Source organism: Syngnathus scovelli, chromosome 15 (assembly GCF_024217435.2).
Source record: "Syngnathus scovelli strain Florida chromosome 15, RoL_Ssco_1.2, whole genome shotgun sequence".
Taxonomy (NCBI): Eukaryota; Metazoa; Chordata; class Actinopteri; order Syngnathiformes; family Syngnathidae; genus Syngnathus; species Syngnathus scovelli.
Window position 1 is genome coordinate 6,082,160 of NC_090861.1, and position 20,302 is coordinate 6,102,461.

Consider the following 20,302-nt stretch of genomic DNA (forward strand, 5'->3'; position numbering starts at 1 on the left):
ATAATTTCGTGGTTCTGCTTGTCACTATACGAAAAGTACATTTAAAAAAATCTATAAAATGAAGCATTTCACTCAATATAAAAAAACTGCTCAAACACATTAAACGAATCAACAAAGGTCAAAACTATATTAGAAAACAATTTCAAACAAAATCACTGAGATTTTTTTATTCATCTCATCTGAGATTTACATACATAAAGCATATGATAAGAAAAGCACAGTAGTGATACATTTGTGAAATCTGGGAGAGAAAAATTGTGATTTGTGCAATGAAATAACCGCCATGGAAAATATTTTTAATAAGGTCACTTGTCAGTATATCACAGCCACGTATGAGGAAGACATAAACAAACATTGTACCCATAAGACTGGCACTATTGAGGTGCTTCACAAAGAACGACACTCGTGGGTGTTGTCTTGTGTTTATGGTGGTAATGATTCAGGCACTTCGTAATGCAGGTCCGTCCAATATTGCTGGCGTTCTTTGAGGTTTGTGCACATCAATTGAGATTTAGTATCATAAAAATATACATAGCGGGCATTTTGCAGACACTTACTATACAGTTACTGTAAATAAGGAAACCGTGGCTACTACTTAATCTGCTTTCAGTCACAGTGAGAGGTAGCCAAACACGAGGCTCAAATGCAAACACATCTGGGTGGAAATTAACAATGTGGAAGGCATTTTAAAAAGGAGTTGTTATTTCCACCACTACAATCACAATTTGTCTACAAACACTAAGAAGCATCATTGAGTGTGTGTGTGTGGAGGTATTACAGTGTTTCTTAAACAGCAACTGGAATTTCTCTTGGACTTATGCTGCGAGATGTTTCGAGATTGGTCAATAATATTTTCCTAACAACATGGCATCAACGACTACATTTTTTAATGCCACATGCTTCACTACATGAATTTACTTACAAAGGCTATTTAGAGCAATGTTATGCTAATTGTGACATACTACTACTCAGTACAGTGATCAACGTTATGCAAATATGTCTTTGTACATTAAATGAGCCCACTGGTAACGCGCAAGGCAGTTGGACACAGACTTGTGGAATCCAAAGAGCAATAAAGTGGTTCAATAAGTCAAACATCTATGCTTAATTGTGTACTCAAAGTGAAAGATATTGTGGAATGTCCAAGGTGAATTGATCCTCTTTTAGCCATTCCCGGGGGCAGCCATCTTGCCACTTGCTGTCGACTGAAAATGACATCACAGTTGATGATGTCATATTCAGTTGACAGCAAGTGGTAAAATGGCCGCCACCCTGAGATGAAATTTTGCTGCTTACCTCATATTGCATAAACACAATATTAATCAGAATGCCATGTTTAGACTAGTGGGGCAGTACGGAACATAATATTGAAAGAAAATGGAGACTTGGCCATTAAAACAAGTAAGAGTACATCAGTAAGAATCTTTAAAAATAAAATAAAAGAAATTGCACTTGCATTAATGGAAAAATCTAATTTCCATTTGTATCATCCAGTCGCTTTCTCAGATAATAGCCTGCCGTTTCTTTGTGTCCATCGCCATAACAACCACACATTTTATGACAGATTTGCTGGCACTGCAGTGAGAGGTGAAGCCTCGGAGGGGAGGGGGAAGAGAGAGAGAGAGAGAGAGAGTGAGAGGGTGGGAGAGAGAGGGAGAGATAGAGAAAGAAGCAGGGAAGACCCACCCATCTAAAAATCGTGCTCCAATAAATGTAAAGTACACTGTGTACCCAAATCATGTGAGCTGAAAGCAGATGCCAAAGAAACTGGCTAGTTGATATCAAATAATCTCACGTTGTGCCAGTCATAAAATATGAACAAGGTCAAAATGTTAGTTATCCTCATCACTGAACTGCCAAAATTCACTGTGAGTTTGACGTACAGAACGTTAGCTATAACTGTTACCTGGTGGTCTAAACAGGCTGTCCCGCAGCTACGTCCAGAGCCCGACGGGGACCATGCCCTCTCGGGTATTCAGCGGAGGCAGCAGATTCTCCTCGCACAAGAACTTCAAAGGGAAGTGGACCAGAAGTCCTTGGACCGCTTTGAGCTCCTCCTTGGCCTTTTCGGGGTCTGTGTCACTCAGGCGCTCCTTGCTGGTGTACTCCTTCAGTTCTTGCATATTGTGGACAGAATCACATGGTAGGCAGCAGAAGACCTGTAACCCGGCACGAGATTGGCACACAAGGTTAAGAGCGTGAGAAGGGAGAATTAAATGATATTTCATGCTGGTGTATTGGGACTGTAAATTAATGATGGCAAATCATAATATTGATATTATATCCTGTTCCGAGTTGAAAGGGGCCACAAGATATATTTTTGTTTTCAAACATTGAAGGGTTCATTGACACCTTGTTGTAAATAGTAGCATTCAGTTTGGCAGCAGAATTCCACACCAGGAAGAACAAGTCATCGCTGATTGGATCATCAATATTGATGCTGGGGTCCGAAGCGGCTCCAACGAGTACACTGAAGGGAAAAGAGATACGGGTTACCAAAATAGGAACGAAATACAAGTGGTGATGAATTGTTAATAAGTACTTGCGAACTGAAAATAGCAATTTTCTAGAAGATTTAAACTCCAAGGCTATGCAAGTGAAGACTGGCAGAAGCATCTGACCTGAAGCACTCTTTGCGTAGCGCGAGTGTAAGGGGTCCTGCTTCGTACTCCTCCCCTCCCATGACGGATGGGATCCTCTCTTCATCTTCTACGAACACTGCCAGCTCGCTGTCTCGGCTCCCCAGCATGCTGCGATCGTTGATGTTGGCTGAGCCTGGGATCAAAGTGGAGTGTAGATAAATAAACTTTAATGATACATTTCAGCAATGAGGCAAAAATAAAAGCTGGGGCTCACCAATGATATAGCAGCGGTCATCTGCAATGAGGGTCTTGCTGTGAACGTAGATGAGCTCGGTGACGAGCGACTGGGATAGCTCCGCCTTTGTTCTCAAGCCACAGACGGTGATGTACTCTGTCCACTTGTCCTCCACTGGAAAGCAAAACACAATCGCATTGACTTTTTGATACAAGGCTCCAACAAATTCCCACTTGAATACATACTGTATTTAGAATGAATGTCAAGCAGGTGAGGAATGAAAATGGAGACAGACTGGGTAGATACCTAAGACCAGTGCCTTTGTTTAAAGGGGCAACACAAAAGAAAGAGAAAGAGGTTACAAGCGGACAGGTGCATGATTTGAGATGGATTCAAGGAATCGGAACGGACGAAGATATGAACACTCACTTTCACTCAGTCTCGACAAGATGGAATGTTCCCCCCGGCATATCGTCCTATGACATTAAAAAAATCGGTTCAGACTGGGTGCTTGAAGGAATCAAAATTTCTTAAAACAGACATCTTTGAGCAAGTTGAATTCAGAATATGAGATAAATAAGAAATGAAAATGCTCTTACCTGTAAGTGAAGTGAAGAATGGCTTTGATCGCATTTCCACCTCCAGTAGTGATGTCGCCCTCAAATCCGGGTAAAAGTGGGATCACCACAAATACTCGATATTTCTTCTGCTCTCTGTAAGAAAACCATAAATTCACAACAAAAAACAATAAACTCCCAGAAAAATAAAAAAAATACCCCAAAGATATCTGGCCTGGCACCTGGAAGAGGTCCTAACATATTTCAAGAGGGAGGGGACAGTGCCCCCATAGTCCCCCCTAGCTACGGCAGTGGTACCCTCAAAATCTCAGTACTTATTTTACATGCTTCATTTCTGTTTTATAAAACACTGACAAAATAATTGTTTAACATGTTTTCCTACAGTATCTGCTTGGTTTTACATCCAAATATAAGTTTCTGCCACAGACCTGTAAGCGCGAAGGATCCGATTCACAATGGCATCGCCGATTCCATTGTAGATCGTCTTGCCATCGTCGGCGCAGCTGATGAAGAACTGGTTCTGAAAGCAGATGGCGGCTCAGTGTGAGGCGAAGACTAAAACAGGTATCTTGCCGGCAGGTGGGGTCGCAGTCAGACTCAGGACGTATCAAGATTGGACTCATGCAGTCTGTCACTAGCGTAAAATTAATGAGTAGTAACAATGCTGCTTTGGGAGCCATTACTTTTGTTACCTCAATGTAAATATAGTGCTGGCTGTTCTCAATGGTGTGGATGTAAGCGTTGAGGATTGAGTTCTCACAAGTACCAGTAGACCAACGATCTGCAGAACGCAACACCTGCAGGGAAAAAATATTTTATTAGAGAACCATTGCACTTTGTGATATTGTGATGTTGTAGTCGGTCATGGCAGCTGTTCAAACAAAATAAAGCGCAGCCGAGTTCAAGGTTACTGAATCCTGAAAACAGTTGAAACATTACCCGAAACCTGTGCTCGATACTTGTAGTGAGGTTCGAGTTTCAGCCAAACGTCCACAACGCAATAAGTAACTGACACATAGTCAACAACCTCCTCTTTAAAGCTATCTGCCTAATTTAGCTCTTGTAAAATTAATGCTAGCGTGAATGTTACTCAAAAGGTCTTCCCAGTTCGCACGTGCGGCAAATCCTGTTAAAAATGCAACTTATCGGATTGCTTTTGTTTGTCATGGGCTTTCTTTGTGAAGTTTTATGAATGGCAATTCCCCCCAAAAAATTGACAGCATACATCTAAAACTCGATGGCAAAGTGTGGGAACAAGTTTCCCCGCATGGTCCGGAAAGAATGTGTGTATAGGATAAAGTATGGATTTGCGAGGGCTTAAAAGCCACAATGCAAAAACAACCGAACGAGTGATGGAGAGTTACATGCAAGAAAGGAACGGAAGGAGAGCTCCTTCAACAAAGAGGCAGCTCTGGATGAGCTGTGTGGATGCTTTAAAATGACAGCAGCCTTAATAAAAATGATGACTTGGTTGGCAAAACCAATTTATCAATGCGAGCAAATACTTTACCTGCACTTTGGCCTTCTTGGAGCCAGGCACGGTGAAAGACAGATCGTCAGCAGAGCAATGAGATTTGGGAAGAAGGTAGGGGTAAAATTCATCCTTGTACTTGATTTTGAAGATCTACAAAGACAGCGCAAAGAAATGCCTGGTTATTTTGACCTTCTTAAAATCAATATCCCATGATGTCACAATTTTGTGGAGTAACTTTTCCTGGATTTGACCTTAGTGAAGTTCCAACGCTGTATAAAATGACGGGCCACATCCCTGGCTGCTTTGCCGTGAAGAGCCGCGGACAGATCGCGCCACGGCATGCGAGGAACTTTTGTTCGATCGATGTTATCTGGAAGGGAAAAAAAAAAAAAAAAGGGAGATTCTTTTAGTTCAGTCCAGAGAGCCGCGCGTTCCTTTGGTGTGGAGCTTTAACCTTCAAAAGGTCTGTCCAGCTGGACCCAGTCTTTCTTAATGAAGTTGCTGTAGTCTTTGCCGAGCCACAGTTTGGTGTTGCCCGTCAGGTCCACAAGCTCCCGCGTTGGCTTATCGGATGGTTTCGGACTCGCCGAACCATTCTCCTGGTGGACACGATCAGTTAGTGCAAACAGGAAGCATCAGGAACAAAATGTTCCATCACCCGCTAAAGCCCAAAAAGATGACTTGGCACATTCTTACATTCGTCTCTCCTTGGGGCTCTGTCTCGGTCACCTTTTCAGCGGTGTCCGTCGAGCCAAGGTCAGTGAGCCGGTACTGGCTGTCGTCCCACCTCCCAAAGGCCAGGTCGATTCCACCGACAAAGGCTACAGTTTGGTCAATGGCCACCATCTTTTCATGGTGAGCCCAAAAAAGCACCACAGATGACACATGGTCAGGATGTCTCATTACCTGTTGGAGGGGGAAAAAAATGTATATTAAAAACTAGCTTTTTCTCTCTTATCTCTAAAATCGGGTCAAGAGATAACCGACCTTGATGTTTGGGTGCAGATCCATAAGAGTCCTTTTACTGTGCTCGCTATTGATGCCAAGTGCGAGCTCTACTTCTTTGTAAAGCATAACACACACTCTGACTCCTTGTTCCTGTAGAGGAACAAAATAAAACAAGTATCAGTATAAAAATGTATCAAGACAGAAAACAACTGAAGACTAATATTAGCAGATATTGGCAGTATGATGGATTTTATTAGCTAAAAGTTGTTCATAAAAAGTGAAAGGAAAAAATTGAATTATTAAGAGTTTATGATAGATAAACAAAAATTCAGAATGAAATAAAACCCACAGCTTTGCGATTGAGCACTTCATCCAAGCGCCAGACGTTATCAGTCGCTGGTCTCTTCAGGAACACTTCAGGGCTGAGCCTGTTATCATTTAAAAAAAGAAAAAAAATATACGAGTACAACCACCTCAAAAAGTAAATTATAAAAAGATCAAGCACTTACCACCAGTCTGTGATAAAAATTTCTTCTTTTGCTTGCTCCAGGGCATCAGCAAGGTCGGCAAAATAGTCTCTTCCATTAACATACCTTCAAAAATGACAAGTTCCCCGAAAATGATATTCGCATTCGGCTCAGGGATACAAATTACACAAGCTACCATTTAGTTAGCGTGTTGTCCCGTGGCGGAGCAAATCCCCCGAAGCGTTGAACTTTGAGAAAATGGCAGGTTTCAGCTAGCCGGTTGATTTCATGACTCCACCAGTGTGCTTGTCTATAACTACTGCATTTGATGATCAAGTTCCTGAAAGCAGCAAGTGGGAAACGTGTCACGACATCACCAGAGACAAAAAAGATGCGCATTCCATCAGCAAACACGGAGAAGATTTACCGAGTGAAGTTCTCGATGCATACTCCATATTTCGTGTCTGTGTATGCACGGCCCACTTTGACGTTGAACTCGGGGTCGAAGAGCAAAACAAAGTTGATGCGCCCCTTTTCTCGGTTCATGTACATCAGGAAAGAATCTTTCACCACCAGCCAGCGCCGTGACCAGCGGAAGCAAATCTGATGGTGGCCGATGCAATTCAAACCTTGCACGCGGTGACCCCCTGACCTCTTGAAGATGGGCCCTTCCCTAAGCGCACACACACACAAAACATTACCCTGCTTTCCATGACCATCACTGGAACACAAATACAGTAATCTAAGGACTCCGCTTACAAGCCTTTGGGCCCGAGATCCGAGACAAAGGAGAGAGCACTGACTGAGAGGAACTCCAACTTGAGGGACGGAAAAAAAAAAAAGAAGAAGAAAACACGGCAATGAGTTAGTCAACATCACATGATTACACTGCATGTCTGGCTTTTTTTTTTTTTTAGCTTTTACCATGCTGTGGTCACTCCTACAGAACATATTCTCCAGCAGATCATTTAGGTACTCTTCAAGGTATTTCTGCACCAGAGGAAAAAAGGTATCACCAGACAAACACAAATTCTTTTTTTCATAATATTCGACCGTCAAAACCCATTCATTGTCATTGACGGCGATAGACGTCAAAGGTTCTCCTGGGCTAGCAGTGAATGAGTCTGTAACATGACTTTTTTCCCTGATACCATTTTGCTGGAAGTCCTTCTGGTCCGCTGATTTCCGCGTAGGCTGGGCATTTCTTCAGACATGGCCCTCATCTGTTGCCTGTCCTTCGCAAACCTGAAAGTGACATTTGATTACTCACACAAAAACATCCGAGATTTTTAGGCTTCAGAACAACCTGGAACTCTGTCAAGGTTGATTTGCATAACCAGTCGCGCTTACTTTCCCAAAGGCAGAAAATGATACATCATGCGGTGGTTGTAAAGATCTCGGTGCAGCTCTTGGAAGTGCTTGTACTTTCTCTTTACTGTCCAGTGGAACTGACCATGAGTTAGTATCACTGTGTACAAGGTGCCCACATGGACCTGCAAAAATTAAATAAATTCACATAAACATTGATATCATTGTACAAATTATAATGTAATAGACTAAAAATTGACACAATAACACAAATACTGCACCTTGGAGCGAGTAGTGTATCTCTCTGTGTTATCCACTCGACAGGTGATAGGGACGCCAGGTATTAAATACGGTATACCCTCTTCCTTTAATTCTGGAAGATGATGTATCACGCTAAAAGGACGGCCATCTGTTTGGGGAAAAAAATATAATTATAACATCTTCAGAGGAAGCAGTTGATTTGTTCCATAGACACTTAATAATTTCTTACCTGCGGTAGATAAGAGCTTGTCAATCTCGTCATGGCCCAGAATGCGAATGTCACGAGAGAAGCGTCTTTTCTCAAGGATTTGGGCTTCAGAGGCCTGAGAGGGAGGCTCAACGTCATCCTCCGGAGTGGCCATTTTGGTTGCAAGTACCAGTAACACCGCTGTAACGAAAAGCGTTAAAGAATTCATCACCCGGTCAGTGACTGGGGTTCAGGGAAAACGCACAATAGTTCCATAGTGGAGCTTTGTGACAGAGGCCGTTGTGAGAAACTGCAAACGCTTTCAAGGAGGAATCTGGCAGGAAATGGATCTCAGTTTTGTCCATTTTCTGTGAGAGCTCTGGTATGCCGGAAAAAAAGTTTAACATGTTGGGATTGATGGGTCAACTGACAGTGTCTGCACCACATATAATAGGAGTTTATAAAGTGCCTTTGCCAGACGATGAAAGCGGGTTCGTGAAGTAAATCTCATTTTGAAGGAGAACAGCAGAGCGTGATCATGCAAGAGGTCATTAGAGTTCAGCTTCGTTTCCCAGAGGTCAGCAACAGCATCGCTGACGTCAAAGGCGGTTATATGCTGCTTGGATCATCAGTGCTGAGGGTTAAAAAAAGGAAAGGACGCAGCTAGCAGTAAAGTGAATGAGTGTGAAGGCTTTTGTGTTTTGTGTGTGGGCGGGTGAATGTTTCCTGGGAAACAGGCAAAGGAAAGGGAGGGCATGCGAGTGAAAAAGAAAGTGAGGTGGGGGAGGGCAATGAAATATTAGGCATTACATTGCAGTAGATTGAGTTGTTGTCTGTCAATAATGAAAGGTCAAATGGGGCAATTGGAAGTTTTAAAGGCACTTGGTATGCCAGTACTTTGCCTCCTGCCATCTGAACCTGTTCTCAAACATTTTGCACAAAGTTTCACCTTGAAAAAATATTCAGACAGTAGTCTAATAGGTCAAAAGGTTCATAGAACTTCTCCTCTAGGGCTGAAGAATGAATCACATTCAAATTGACATAATGTAGAATGAAATTTTAAATTTGAAAATATGAAAATTGCAAAAGTCATTTATAGTGTCAAGAAAAGTTAAGTCCACATGTTCTCCATAATTATATTATCTGGGGGGAGAAATCGTTTAGTCAGGCACATTGAATTGTTCGGCGAAGAATGAGTTGGTAGAAGTTCCACCTTGATTTAGAACGCAATCCCACAATTTGCAGACAGTATGGAAGGTAAATTCTTCCTCAACTTGTCAGTAAATGTTACATATAGTTGCCGGTGAACTTGCAAATCCCAAAATCTGACGATCGTCTCCACCCATCTACATTTCCGACAGCGCCACATCCCCGAAGAAAGTCAAATGCACTTTATAATCGGGCGCCAGTGACCGACGGTGATCGGCTGCATTCACACAAGTTCCCATTCAACAATCAAATATGTACATATTTGATCGGCAATATTGCGACATATCGATGCGTCGAACTCAGGCCCAGCGGTGCCATCGCTTTTTAATACTCACTCTCAGCTCAGACAGAAACAGCAGCTCAGCATACTCGCCCCCTAAACATCCACGACGATCTCAACTTTAGCGTGCGTTCACACGTAAAAATTATTACATCACCGCGGTCCAGCATTTCATTCAAGACTTCTACACTGTCCCCAGTCATGTACGTTTAGTACACTTTAGTCCCCTCCCTTTTGGCGTCCATTCTAATTAGGACAGCACCGCGGGGAGAGGAGGGCAAGGGAGGAAGCCGCATTTGTTTGAGGAAGCGGGATTTGTTGACAGATTCAAGTTCAACTAGCTGCGTCATGCTAGCACCAAGAAAGCCACAATTTCACGTTGAGGCACAATCACGACGATTACATGCGTGTATCATGAGGGGAGAATGGTTTACCGACGGGAATAACATTTATGACAGTTGCTCGGTGCAAGCCACAACTAGTCTGCAGCAAGCTGTCACGCGTGCCCCGAGGAATGTGTGATCCGTGACGGAAGATAACAGAAAGGCGCGGATTCCTTACAGAAGCGTAGTCACGCAAAGTATCGCGAGATTTCCCAAGTGGTCAGACCAGACACCACATGAACCCTTGAACTCGAGTCAAACCAGATTTATTTTTTTAATGATAACAAAGCAATTGTAACATAATATATTATATTTAATTAAATGTGTATTTATTTTAATCTTTGCAAATCTATTTATGTAGTTTTTAGTGCCTTCAGGGATTAGTGGCAGCAAATTGATATTACATTTTACTCGGGCCACTGTCAGGCATGAGGAAAACCTGTCTGTTCAATGTACTTGCAGTTCTATTTATGGCCACTGAGGGGAGACCAATACACAAAAAATGTCTACTACTGTACTACCAACCCTTATTGAACCACAATGAAGTTGGGACATTGTTTAAAATGTAAATAAAACCAGAATACTACACAATGATTTGCAAACCCTATTCAACTCATTCAATTGAACACACTACAAAGACAAGATATGTAATGTGCAAATTAATGAACATATGATTCAACATTTACCACCCAAAAAATAACTGGAATGGGGAAAATTGACCGTTTTGTCTATTTCAGTTGAATATAGGCTGAAAAGAAGTTTGAAATGTGCATGTGTTACAAACATACTACAGCATGTCATAATGCATATACTGTATTCAATTATTTATTTAGAAAACATATGACACAGTGACATCAAGACATTAGCTCCCCCGGAGTCTGTCTTCCTCCTACAAGGCATCCTGATAAATAAGTAATGATAAGAACAAAAAAGGCTTAGATGATTTTCCTGGCTTAATTTCCACACGCATGTTCTTCAAATAAGACATAGTAGCTACTAGAAAGAAAAACTCGTCCTTTATCAGAGCTGTTTGCAATGCGTTGACTCACTAAAGGCACACTCAAACAAGGCAACATTATGATACAGTCTGAAAAAAACAACAACCTTTGCCTCAAACCTCCCCGTGTTCCACCTCATACAATATTAAGTATGAGTTCCTTTCATTCACACGGCAGGTCCAGTCGCCACCTAAAACTTGCATAATGTGTATGATGATGAAATGATTTCAAACATTTGAATGAGTTCTGACCCACCTTTTAAGTGTATGTCTAAATAATTACCACAGAGATGAAGATCTGGGTTGCAAGTCTGCCTGGAATCTCAGGGCCTGTGCTGTGATGAGATGTGATCTCACATCTTGGAGCAAATTCGATTCAAGCCATGAGGAGAACACACCCATCAGCCTCACACAGCGTGAAGTACACTGAACTTTGGTAAGTCTCAGGCGATTTGATTTATTGATTTCCTTTTTTTTTTTTCTTCATTTCGGGGCATATTTGTTGTTCTCTCCAGGAAATGGCCATTCGGGCGCCCTGTTGAAGTGTCCTGTTAGGAAGATTCCCACCGTGCCGATGATGAAGAGAAGAATGGCGGCCCAGAAGCACACCTTGTCGATCATCTTCCCAATCAGTACCCAACTTTCAATTTCCTTTATTTGGAATCAAAATAAGATGAATTTCAAGTAAATGAGGAAACATGACAGAGGGAATCATGTGATGACCATGTGAAAAAAAAAAAAAAAAAAAAAAACACTTACTGAGCCAATGTTGTTTTGTTGTTTTGTGGTCTCTGCAATGAAATTGCAGGCGTCCACACATTGCTTTATCTCAGGCGCAGCTTGAGCTAAACTCTTGTACAGATTGGCCGTAGTGTTGGCATCAACGCCATCTACTAAAGGGGAAGCAGACATCCACATTTTAGAAAAACATTTGAAAGCAACCTTGCGCCTCGTCTGATAATGTCTCACCATTGGGTTGCATCAGCGCATGCTTCTCTTTTTGTTTGTCAAACATCATCTCACTGCGAGGCTGTTTGAGCACATACTCCTCCGCTCTCTGCATGAGGCCAAAGGAGTCTCGTCTTCGATCTCTCACGTTGTTCACCTCTGATGTCACCTCGGTGTCGTCCAGCAGAGGCGACATGCCGAGGAATCGGGGCACTGTCTCCAGAAACAACTGAAAAAGGAAGGAGTGGAAAAGTTGACGCCATTCAGGTGATGTACGGTCGTTCATATAAGTCATTTAGTATTTTTTCCATTCATCCTTTCACATTAAATACAGAGTGTGATAACTTCTGCCACCTTTGGTCATTAGGTCACAATGGATGGACGGACTTACATGCTTGATTTGGTAGGACATGGTATGTGTGCTGGGGCTGCGCAGGGAGAAGTTTAACACCACAATTTGATTGGTAGCAATGAGCGTGGTGACACACATAACAAAGATGATGTACCTAAGGATGAAGAACACGGAAAATGCTCAGAGAGACAAGCAGCTGAATTTTGGGGTAGGATATTAGAGTCAAAATATCATTTGAAGCCTGGCGACTGACACTGACTTACTTCCCAAGGAGGGGGACAGAAAGCGATGTCTCCGGGACCTTCTGAGCAATAAGGAAGAGGAAAACAGTCTGGGCCAGTAAGACTGAGATGGACACTGTGAGCTTTTGTCCTCCAGCTGTACATGAGTAATGAAATACGGGTTCAACCTCTCTAAAAGACCTCAATGTGTCCACATTGATTGGCAAAAGTTTCAATATTTGTTATGGAGTTCCTCAGGGGTCAACCTTAAGCCCACCAGTAATCTCTGGAATGGAGCTAATGATGCATTTTTAAGCAAATCATTCTGTATTGTGCTGGTTCGTCGATCTCAGAGGGATGTAAAAGAAGTGATGGCCTGGCTTACCTTGAGCAGGTAGGAAGTATGCTAAAACGACCAATGATGAGATGAGGGAGCAGGGCAGGATGATGTTGATGACGTAGAAAAGGGGCTTTCTCTGGATAACCAAGTTAAAACTGATCTCCTGATACTCCAGGTCATCAGGGGAGTATCGTGTGTTTATCATCTTCCTGGCTGGACGATGGACAATGGCCCACTCGCCATTCTCTAAGTGGTAAAAACATATAGTAATATACCTTCTTGGATAAAACAGTGTGTGAATCTTGAATGTAATTCGTTTACCAGTGAAAGCCTCAGGGTCAATGTCCACCCATTCAATTCTTTCGCCTGTTTCTCCAGCAGCTAAAATTAGGTCTACTTCATTGGCACTATACGTTTGTGATCTGAAAACATTGGGGAAAAAAATCAGATACGGATAATTAGCTGAACAGTCCCTGGATATGTTTGAATGAATTCTTAGCTTACCTGAATGCTAGTGTACAATTTTGATAATCGAAAGGGAAGTAGGTAATCTCGATGGCACAGGTGCTACGATAGATAGCAGGAGGAAGCCAATATATGGAACCATCGTTTGAAATCAATACGTTGGCGTAGTAAGCCACATCAAACTTGCCATCGATGCTGCACAAACAAGACACAACAAATCGTTTCATAAGGAAATTGGAGTCGCGAGAATGTGAGCGGATTCCACCTACTTGTTTTCGAGGACAATGTCAGGGAGCCACACATTTTTGCAAGGGATGCGGATGAGATCGATGCTGTGGTGATCGGATGCATTCCACGCGAGACGGTAATCAACCCATTGCTGTGGAGGACATTTGAGATCACGTGACGACAGTTACAACTAGTGGAGGAGTTAATCGCCAGCCAGGGAATGAAACAAAAACAAAGGAAATTTTGAACTCACAATTTCAATCCAGACATTGGTTGTAAGAGTCTCTTCCTTTTCATTCTGTAGAACAAAGCCCAAAAATATATTCAGGGCAATTCATGATTTAAGCCCGCCATCCTATTTTTAATGTGCGGCGGCAGGGCTTTGCTGCAACAGACGGTCTCACCAGAGAGATCAGGTTGGTGAGGGTCAGCTTGATTTGAACCTCCACCTTGTCCTCAGGATGAACCACAGGGCGAATGTTCTTGTTATAGCTTTTGAACAATTCTTCGATCAGTTGCGTCTCTTCGTTACCCTGAACTGAAAAGCAGAAAACGCAGCGAGATATATATCTGCCGTACTTTCGGAAATCCCATCTACGGATTGCATGCGACGGACGGAAGATGAATCGCCGACAAATGGGTTGCCACAAACGGTGTGACAAATGTGATGCTTACCTTGCAAAACAACAATCCCGAGAAGAATCCCAATCCCAAAGCATTGCTTCAAACTGCATGCTGCCATCATGCTCCTGGACCTCCTCTTTGTGGCGAGCTGTATTGGAGCATAAAGTGAACGAGTGAGAGCAAGAGTAAAGACGGGGAGGAAGAGCCCTAAATCCCCCTCAGCGAACCCCTCGACTGTGCCCACCCCGGCTGTCGCTATCTGTGGACTCAGATTACGCAGCAGCTGAGCACTAAACCAGGATGTCAAGTCACAGTCCAGTCACCCACAATAATAATCATTATGATCATTAGACAGCAACTAGACGAGGTGAGGCCGGCTCTCCAAATTGCAATTGCAAAAATGTCTGACACAATTGAACACCTGTTGCCATTCTGGAGTTCTGAGGTAAATTTAGTTCCGGTTAGCTCTTACCTCCTCGTCACAGCATGTGGCGACTCTGAATGAATGCGATTTTTTTTTTCAAGGATCAATTTGAGGTCTCAAGCCAACACCTTGTTGAGTGCGAGGATCGGAAAGGGTGTTGCGGGAAGATGAACAGGTGACGGGGTTGTGCAGGCCTGCTCGGCTCCGTGGTATGTATCCGGTGTATTAATACACACACAAGAGCCCGGCTACTTTGGTCGTCGAGAGGATCCAGTGGTGAGACAGTGTCTGCGGACCACAGAGAAAGGGGTTAGAGGACTTGGAAGCAGACAATAGTCATAAAAGCCAGAACCTTTACTCTTCACATTAGAATCCAACAAAAGTAGAACTTCAAAACATTGCACATTCAATCCCTGAGACAACACTTGCTATTATAATTAGTGCTGTGAGTAATCTAAGTCGTGTCACTCTGCAGCGACAAGGACAAGAGACGCATTTTTGGAATGTGCCATGTGAGTTGCACACTATGTGATGTACTTCTAAATATACAGTTAGTGCAACAGAGATGAGCTTCCTTAAGGTAACTGGAGATTACGCAAGGCTCATTACATGTCTGGTGCTAACAGAGACACAAGAAAGGTTGCATCTGTCCAAGAGCTCAACAATATTCATTTCAAGTCGGCCATGATGAGCGGGGCAGACTTGTTTTCTCAAACAAATGTGGAAAGATTGGAGTAGGCCAACAACTTGTGACATAGTTTGAAAGTGGCTTATGTTAAACAGCTTATTCGTTGTTATTAGTCCCTTTCTAGCAAAATATCAATATTCTGCATTCCAAAGGATCTTGGAGACTTCTGGCACAATCTACAGCAATCTTATAGCACTGGATAAGCGCTCATTAAAACTCCAAAATGTGTTCCCGATTTTGGTCTTAGGGTCAGTCACCTTTGACCTTCTAAATGTTGCTCTAGATGAATGGACATAAATTCCCACAGATATACTCAAACAAGTTGTGAGTTCGCACAGCTGCGGAGGCGACTGGATATCATTTCGACTTTTGCGTACATACTATCTGGTGTCCATAGTAAATAATTACACAGAAACAAAATCACAACCACTCTTCTGACTTCTGCTGGATGTTTTGAAACTTGAGATGTTTTTCCTCACTCGAGCAATGCTGTGCCGCCACAGGGTGGTGTAAAACCTTGTTGGGGAAATCACACAAGTGCCCCTTTCTTGCCTGACTGAACCTCCACACACATATTCCCCCGAGTGCTTTTGAACCCCATGTTCTAACTTAACAGTGTGGGCGCGACAGCCGACTCCTTCCCAGCGTATGTTTATTGCTTATACAGAACGTAAATCACAGCAGTTGCTTAGCAGAGTCAAACAGCTCGGCTCTTCTTAGTGGGTCACATGTTTCCCTCCCCGGGATTCGGTCTCCCCTCGTCCATTACCGCCTGTTTCAAATGGGATTGGCCATTGGTGGCGTGGAATAAAAGCCGCATGACCAGCCGGCCCCTCCCATACATATCATGAATGCTTTCACTTCTTTCCCGCTCGTCAACTGAGAAATGCCATTGTAAAGCCCTTCTTGAGCTAAATGTCTGCTCACATTGCCCCGGTCATGAAAGACACAAAGCCTTGTGATAAAGACAATTTCCTCACAAAAAGATGATATTTGGAAGAGCATAAGTGATCACCCCCCCGTATCCACAATTTCATTGCCACATGCAGCTTGAGATGCACATGGGTTGTCGTTAATGACTGAGAGAGGAGGGGGGGAGAGAGAGTGAGAATAGGGAGGGCGTAGGTGGGAGGAGAGACACAAGCTGACCAGGAATATAGCACACATAGTATAGGAGATGCACGTGGTGGAAGAAGAAGAAGCAGGAGGAGGGTTACTGGCGGACACGCTGCGTTGTCTCCCCATTATCAGCCAACCAGTGCTGATCTGGGAGTGATCTCTGGACCCTCTCTCGCGTTGAGCAACAGCAGATTGAAGGCTCATTGAGACACGTGAATGAAAGGGAATGAGAGAGGGAAAAAAGACACTGCAGGCGGGGATTTGCGGGACGACAAAACCCGGCGGCGCCACTTGTTCGCTCGGAGATGGAGGCACAATGGTGGAGACAACTTTTTGATTTAAGGCTTTGGGGTGGGCGATTTAAAGGTTTAAGGGCAAAGGGTGGGGTGGTGGGCTTCGGAGGCAAAGGGGTCTGGTCAAGAAAGTGATTGTGGTGACAGGCGGTGCAAGGGACAAGGACTCATGTGAGACACGGAGGAATTAAAAGAGAAAAGACAGCGAGGGGGAGCAAATAAATTGGACTTCAATATGGGTGTGAAGAGCAAGGCTGCCTTGGCTATCCTGCTCCTGCTGCTCTTCCTCGGCACTCTCTGGCTCCGTGAGTATTTTTTTTTCTCTCTCTCCCTTATGCATAGCTTGTACGTATAATAAATCCATACAACCCCACCCTTGTGGGGAATGTATATGGTCTAAATGAGTAATGTGTCACATGTTGCAGAGGTCGTAAAGAGCAAGCGTGGCTCCACGCACATGCGCACCCGATACCATAATGAATTTGAAATTAAAGGATTTGATTTGTCTTGCAAGGGTTGACTGACTGATACTTGTTTGGGGGCAAAGAGCCTATTTGGTCACTTAGGTCAAAATAGATGCCAATACTCACGATGAGCCGGGAAAAGATATGCCAGTATTGTATTGTGATAAGAAAAACTGATACATAAATCATTAATTTGTTCATTTTCTCTACATCTAGAGAAAAATGCAGCACTTGTTACCTCTTTTTTTCTAATGTGGGAGGCTGATGCCTGGCAGTGTGACAGGTTTGGTGGCTGAACTTTTTGCTTGCAGAAGACTCGGCTGCTGAGGTCGCCCACGGAATTGTAACTCAATGGGAGCTTTTGTAAAGTTGACCAAAAAATGCCAGTCGATCTCACACAAGTAAACTTCTCTCTCCTTGCTTGGAAGGTCTTTCAAAGAACGATAGAAAATTATGATTTTTATAACAAAAGATTTTAAATCATTAGACACGCTACTGTCCTATTTTAAGTTAAAACATTTTTTATTTTTTTATTTTTGTCTCCAATGCAGATGGGGGTTTGGATTACCACTGGGATGCTTGTCTAAAAGGTTACAATCAAGTGAATGAGGTACGTTGTTGCAATTAAAAGAGGAAGTCATGACCATATTTAGCTCATAATTCTTTTGGTTGATTTGACCGAATTGTACTTTCTTTGTTTTGTGTCATTTGACCACAACCCCCCTTCCCCTCCCCCTAGCCACACCAGCTGTCCAACAGCAGCGCCTCCAAAGAGTCCGAGGGCCCCCAAGTCCTGGAGGAGTGCCCCGGACAGACCTTCCAGGTGTCCCTACTACTCACCCACCTGCTGGCGTCGCCGGCCTTCACCTCTGACGTGCTGCTGCAGCCTTATCTCTCCAGCTGGGATGAGCTTGTGAAGTAAAAACAAAATATAAAGATGTTATCATGTTGTGAAACAATGATTCATTTATGATGATTGTTACATGTCCTGCAGGTTTATGAATGCTTTAGGCCCCATGGTTGGCCTGATATCTAAAGAGATAGAAACCAAAACCTCGATTATCCGGGAACTGGCTCTACTCGCCGAGGCCAGCCCCGAAGCAGAGGTGAACCCGGATTCTGAAAACACAGTGAGCCCGGAGGCCGGAGTGAAGACTTCTGGTGCTTACCACTCAGTGCGATCCATGATCTGGGTGGAGTTGAAACGAGGTTTAGTGGATTTCAAGCAGCAGACGGACTCTGGATGCCGGACTCTTCTGCGACTGCACCGAGCTCTGCTTTGGCTCAAGCTGTTTCTTGCCAAGCTGGCTGAGATCCCCGTGGCGGGCCGGCTGAAGAGCCCATCGGACCTGTGCCGCGAGGCCTACAAGGTCACCCTGGCCAACCACCACACCTGGTTTGTGCGTAGGGCGGCCGAGCTGGCCTTCATCGCCATGCCCGAGAGGAGCTTCTTCTTAAAGCTCATGTGTGTGCAGAACCAGGAGGAGCTAAGCGCAGTTCTGGGACGGGTGGTCCGGGCCATCGGAGTGGTCTATGACAGGACCCAGAAAGCTTTGGAGGACAATGACATGCTGGATTTGCCATAAAAGAAAAAAAAGGCCTGGTCGGATAGTAGAAGCCTTCATTGTTACCATATTGAACACTGTGGCTTCTTGGGCATCAAAGGTAGTCAAAATGCAAATGAACTCAAGAAAATGTTTCCATACGTGCCCTTAGAGGTTTTTTTTAAAGAGGAAGTCAAAAATATGTTCTATACACCACCATAAATTGTGCTAAGAATAAGAACATCATGGATTTGACTTACCCTTTAAGGCAGCTAATGATGCAACTGACCTTTCAAGTGCCTTAAGGTTGCTGTCATTCCAATGATGGCCAGCAGGTGGCCACTGCAGGGAGCAAAATTCACTCAAAAACGTCACGAAAATATTATTCACGGCCACTGGTTGAGAATCACTGACTTCAACGAGTAACTCTGCAAACATTTTGCCAATGAGTTTAAGGTCCACGTTGGCAACATGAAGTCTGGGATAATACATAACTTATTGATTGGGCAGGGGTGCGACATTTACAGGACCAAAGAAGCAATTTCCTCACACTATTTTTATGGCAGCTGCGCATAAAATGTGGAAACTTGCCTCTTAATATCATTCTTAGTTTTTTATGTAAAATGTGAAAACTTGCCTCTTAATATCATTCTTAGTTTTTTATGTACGATTTATGTAACATTGTAAAGCCAGCCTTTTCTGGAAGCGTTTGTAAAATAGATAATGAAGAAAAGTGCAAGCATGGAAAATTCAACAGTATACTATTTATAGATTTAAAGCAGAGTTTAAGTAAATTAACAAAGTAACGTGAATCCAATCTAACTGCCTTGATTTTTACCAGCAATTGTATTTCCTGGAGTTAGCGCACTACCTCAAAATGTATCTTGGACGAATTTACACCTGTGATTGAAAGCTATTTTATATGCTGGACAAATTTGGTGCTTCACTCCGACTGAACTGTGAGGTATTAATGCATCAGTATTACATGAATTTATCCTCAATAAAAAAATGAAGGTGCCTGTTTGTATACATTACTTTTTGTTGAATAAAATGACGATCATACAAATATTAATTCATTTGGTTTAGAAATTCTTGGAGAGCTGCTCAAACGCAAACCACTGTGCTGGTCTTAATGAGACTATTTTAAACCCACAAATACCTCTGATGACATGCCAGGTAATCCGTCCAGTCGCTCTTTTCCTGCTGTGTGCGCTCTCTTTCTAATAAGACAGTCACAGGGTGGACAAAGGTGAGCAGAGTTCAGAGGAGATCTGTAGTGAGACTTGGGAGAGAAAATATATCTCTGGGTGTATTTAGATATTTAGCATGTAAAATAAAAAATATATTTATGCTTTGGATGTCAATAAAAAAGTCACTGTGATTGTGGAAAATATGAAAAAATGGTCCTTGACCTTTGACTTGCTGCGTGTAACTGGCCCCTCACTTACCTCATTTACAACACTTAATGGCTCACACTATTACGACATAATGGCTAAAGGGTTACAAGTATCTACCAACCACTCTGGTCGGAATACTGCTATTCTGTGCTGGGAGGATTACAGTCAATGGGATTACATTAGATTACACCGACCCAATGATGTTTGGCATTTGGGGATCCTTTTTTTTTTCGCTGCAGTTCCTCTTTGCAACTTGAAAAAGAGCTCAGAGGCCACACCTTTGAGG

The 20,302-nt window shown here is 43.1% G+C and overlaps 3 protein-coding genes across 6 annotated transcripts; 1 reads left to right on the plus strand and 2 right to left on the minus strand.

Moving 5' to 3' along the window:
* Positions 1-152: 152 nt before the first annotated feature.
* On the minus strand, positions 153-10,009 carry pld2 (phospholipase D2). 3 transcript variants are annotated; one of them, XM_049743420.2, is made up of 24 exons: positions 9,585-9,998; positions 8,083-8,241; positions 7,874-8,001; positions 7,635-7,777; positions 7,436-7,529; positions 7,209-7,274; positions 7,044-7,102; positions 6,712-6,957; positions 6,481-6,624; positions 6,327-6,410; positions 6,167-6,245; positions 5,857-5,967; positions 5,599-5,775; positions 5,324-5,468; positions 5,121-5,239; positions 4,906-5,019; positions 4,088-4,192; positions 3,824-3,915; positions 3,417-3,530; positions 3,247-3,293; positions 2,857-2,991; positions 2,622-2,775; positions 2,353-2,470; positions 153-2,159 (listed from the first exon to the last, which is right to left on the minus strand). In XM_049743420.2, the coding sequence occupies exons 2-24, from the start codon at positions 8,213-8,215 to the stop codon at positions 1,935-1,937; spliced, it is 2,832 nt and encodes a 943-aa protein (XP_049599377.1). In that variant the 5' UTR covers positions 8,216-8,241; positions 9,585-9,998; the 3' UTR covers positions 153-1,934. The 3 variants fall into 3 exon arrangements, 2 of the variants coding, with proteins under 2 accessions (XP_049599377.1, XP_049599376.1); XM_049743419.2 differs by having other exon boundaries at positions 5,566-5,775; positions 9,585-9,996; XR_007486447.2 differs by lacking the exons at positions 153-2,159; positions 2,353-2,470 and adding an exon at positions 3,063-3,136 and having other exon boundaries at positions 2,627-2,775; positions 5,566-5,775; positions 9,585-10,009.
* Positions 10,010-10,709: 700 nt separating this feature from the next.
* chrne (cholinergic receptor, nicotinic, epsilon) lies at positions 10,710-18,292 on the minus strand. Of its 2 annotated transcripts, none has more exons than XM_049741673.2 (15): positions 18,245-18,292; positions 17,920-17,985; positions 14,560-14,799; positions 14,139-14,235; positions 13,868-14,001; positions 13,717-13,761; positions 13,505-13,614; positions 13,275-13,430; positions 13,092-13,192; positions 12,816-13,016; positions 12,473-12,587; positions 12,249-12,363; positions 11,879-12,086; positions 11,669-11,799; positions 10,710-11,560 (listed from the first exon to the last, which is right to left on the minus strand). In XM_049741673.2, the coding sequence occupies exons 4-15, from the start codon at positions 14,206-14,208 to the stop codon at positions 11,393-11,395; spliced, it is 1,554 nt and encodes a 517-aa protein (XP_049597630.1). In that variant the 5' UTR covers positions 14,209-14,235; positions 14,560-14,799; positions 17,920-17,985; positions 18,245-18,292; the 3' UTR covers positions 10,710-11,392. The 2 variants fall into 2 exon arrangements, with proteins under 2 accessions (XP_049597630.1, XP_049597629.1); XM_049741672.2 differs by having other exon boundaries at positions 11,669-11,802.
* On the plus strand, positions 16,176-19,636 carry gltpd2b (glycolipid transfer protein domain containing 2b). The gene is made up of 4 exons (XM_049741675.2): positions 16,176-16,916; positions 17,627-17,685; positions 17,815-17,993; positions 18,070-19,636. Exons 1-4 carry the CDS (start codon positions 16,847-16,849, stop codon positions 18,659-18,661), a joined length of 900 nt encoding a protein of 299 aa, XP_049597632.1. The 5' UTR covers positions 16,176-16,846; the 3' UTR covers positions 18,662-19,636.
* The last annotated feature ends 666 nt before the right edge of the window (positions 19,637-20,302 follow it).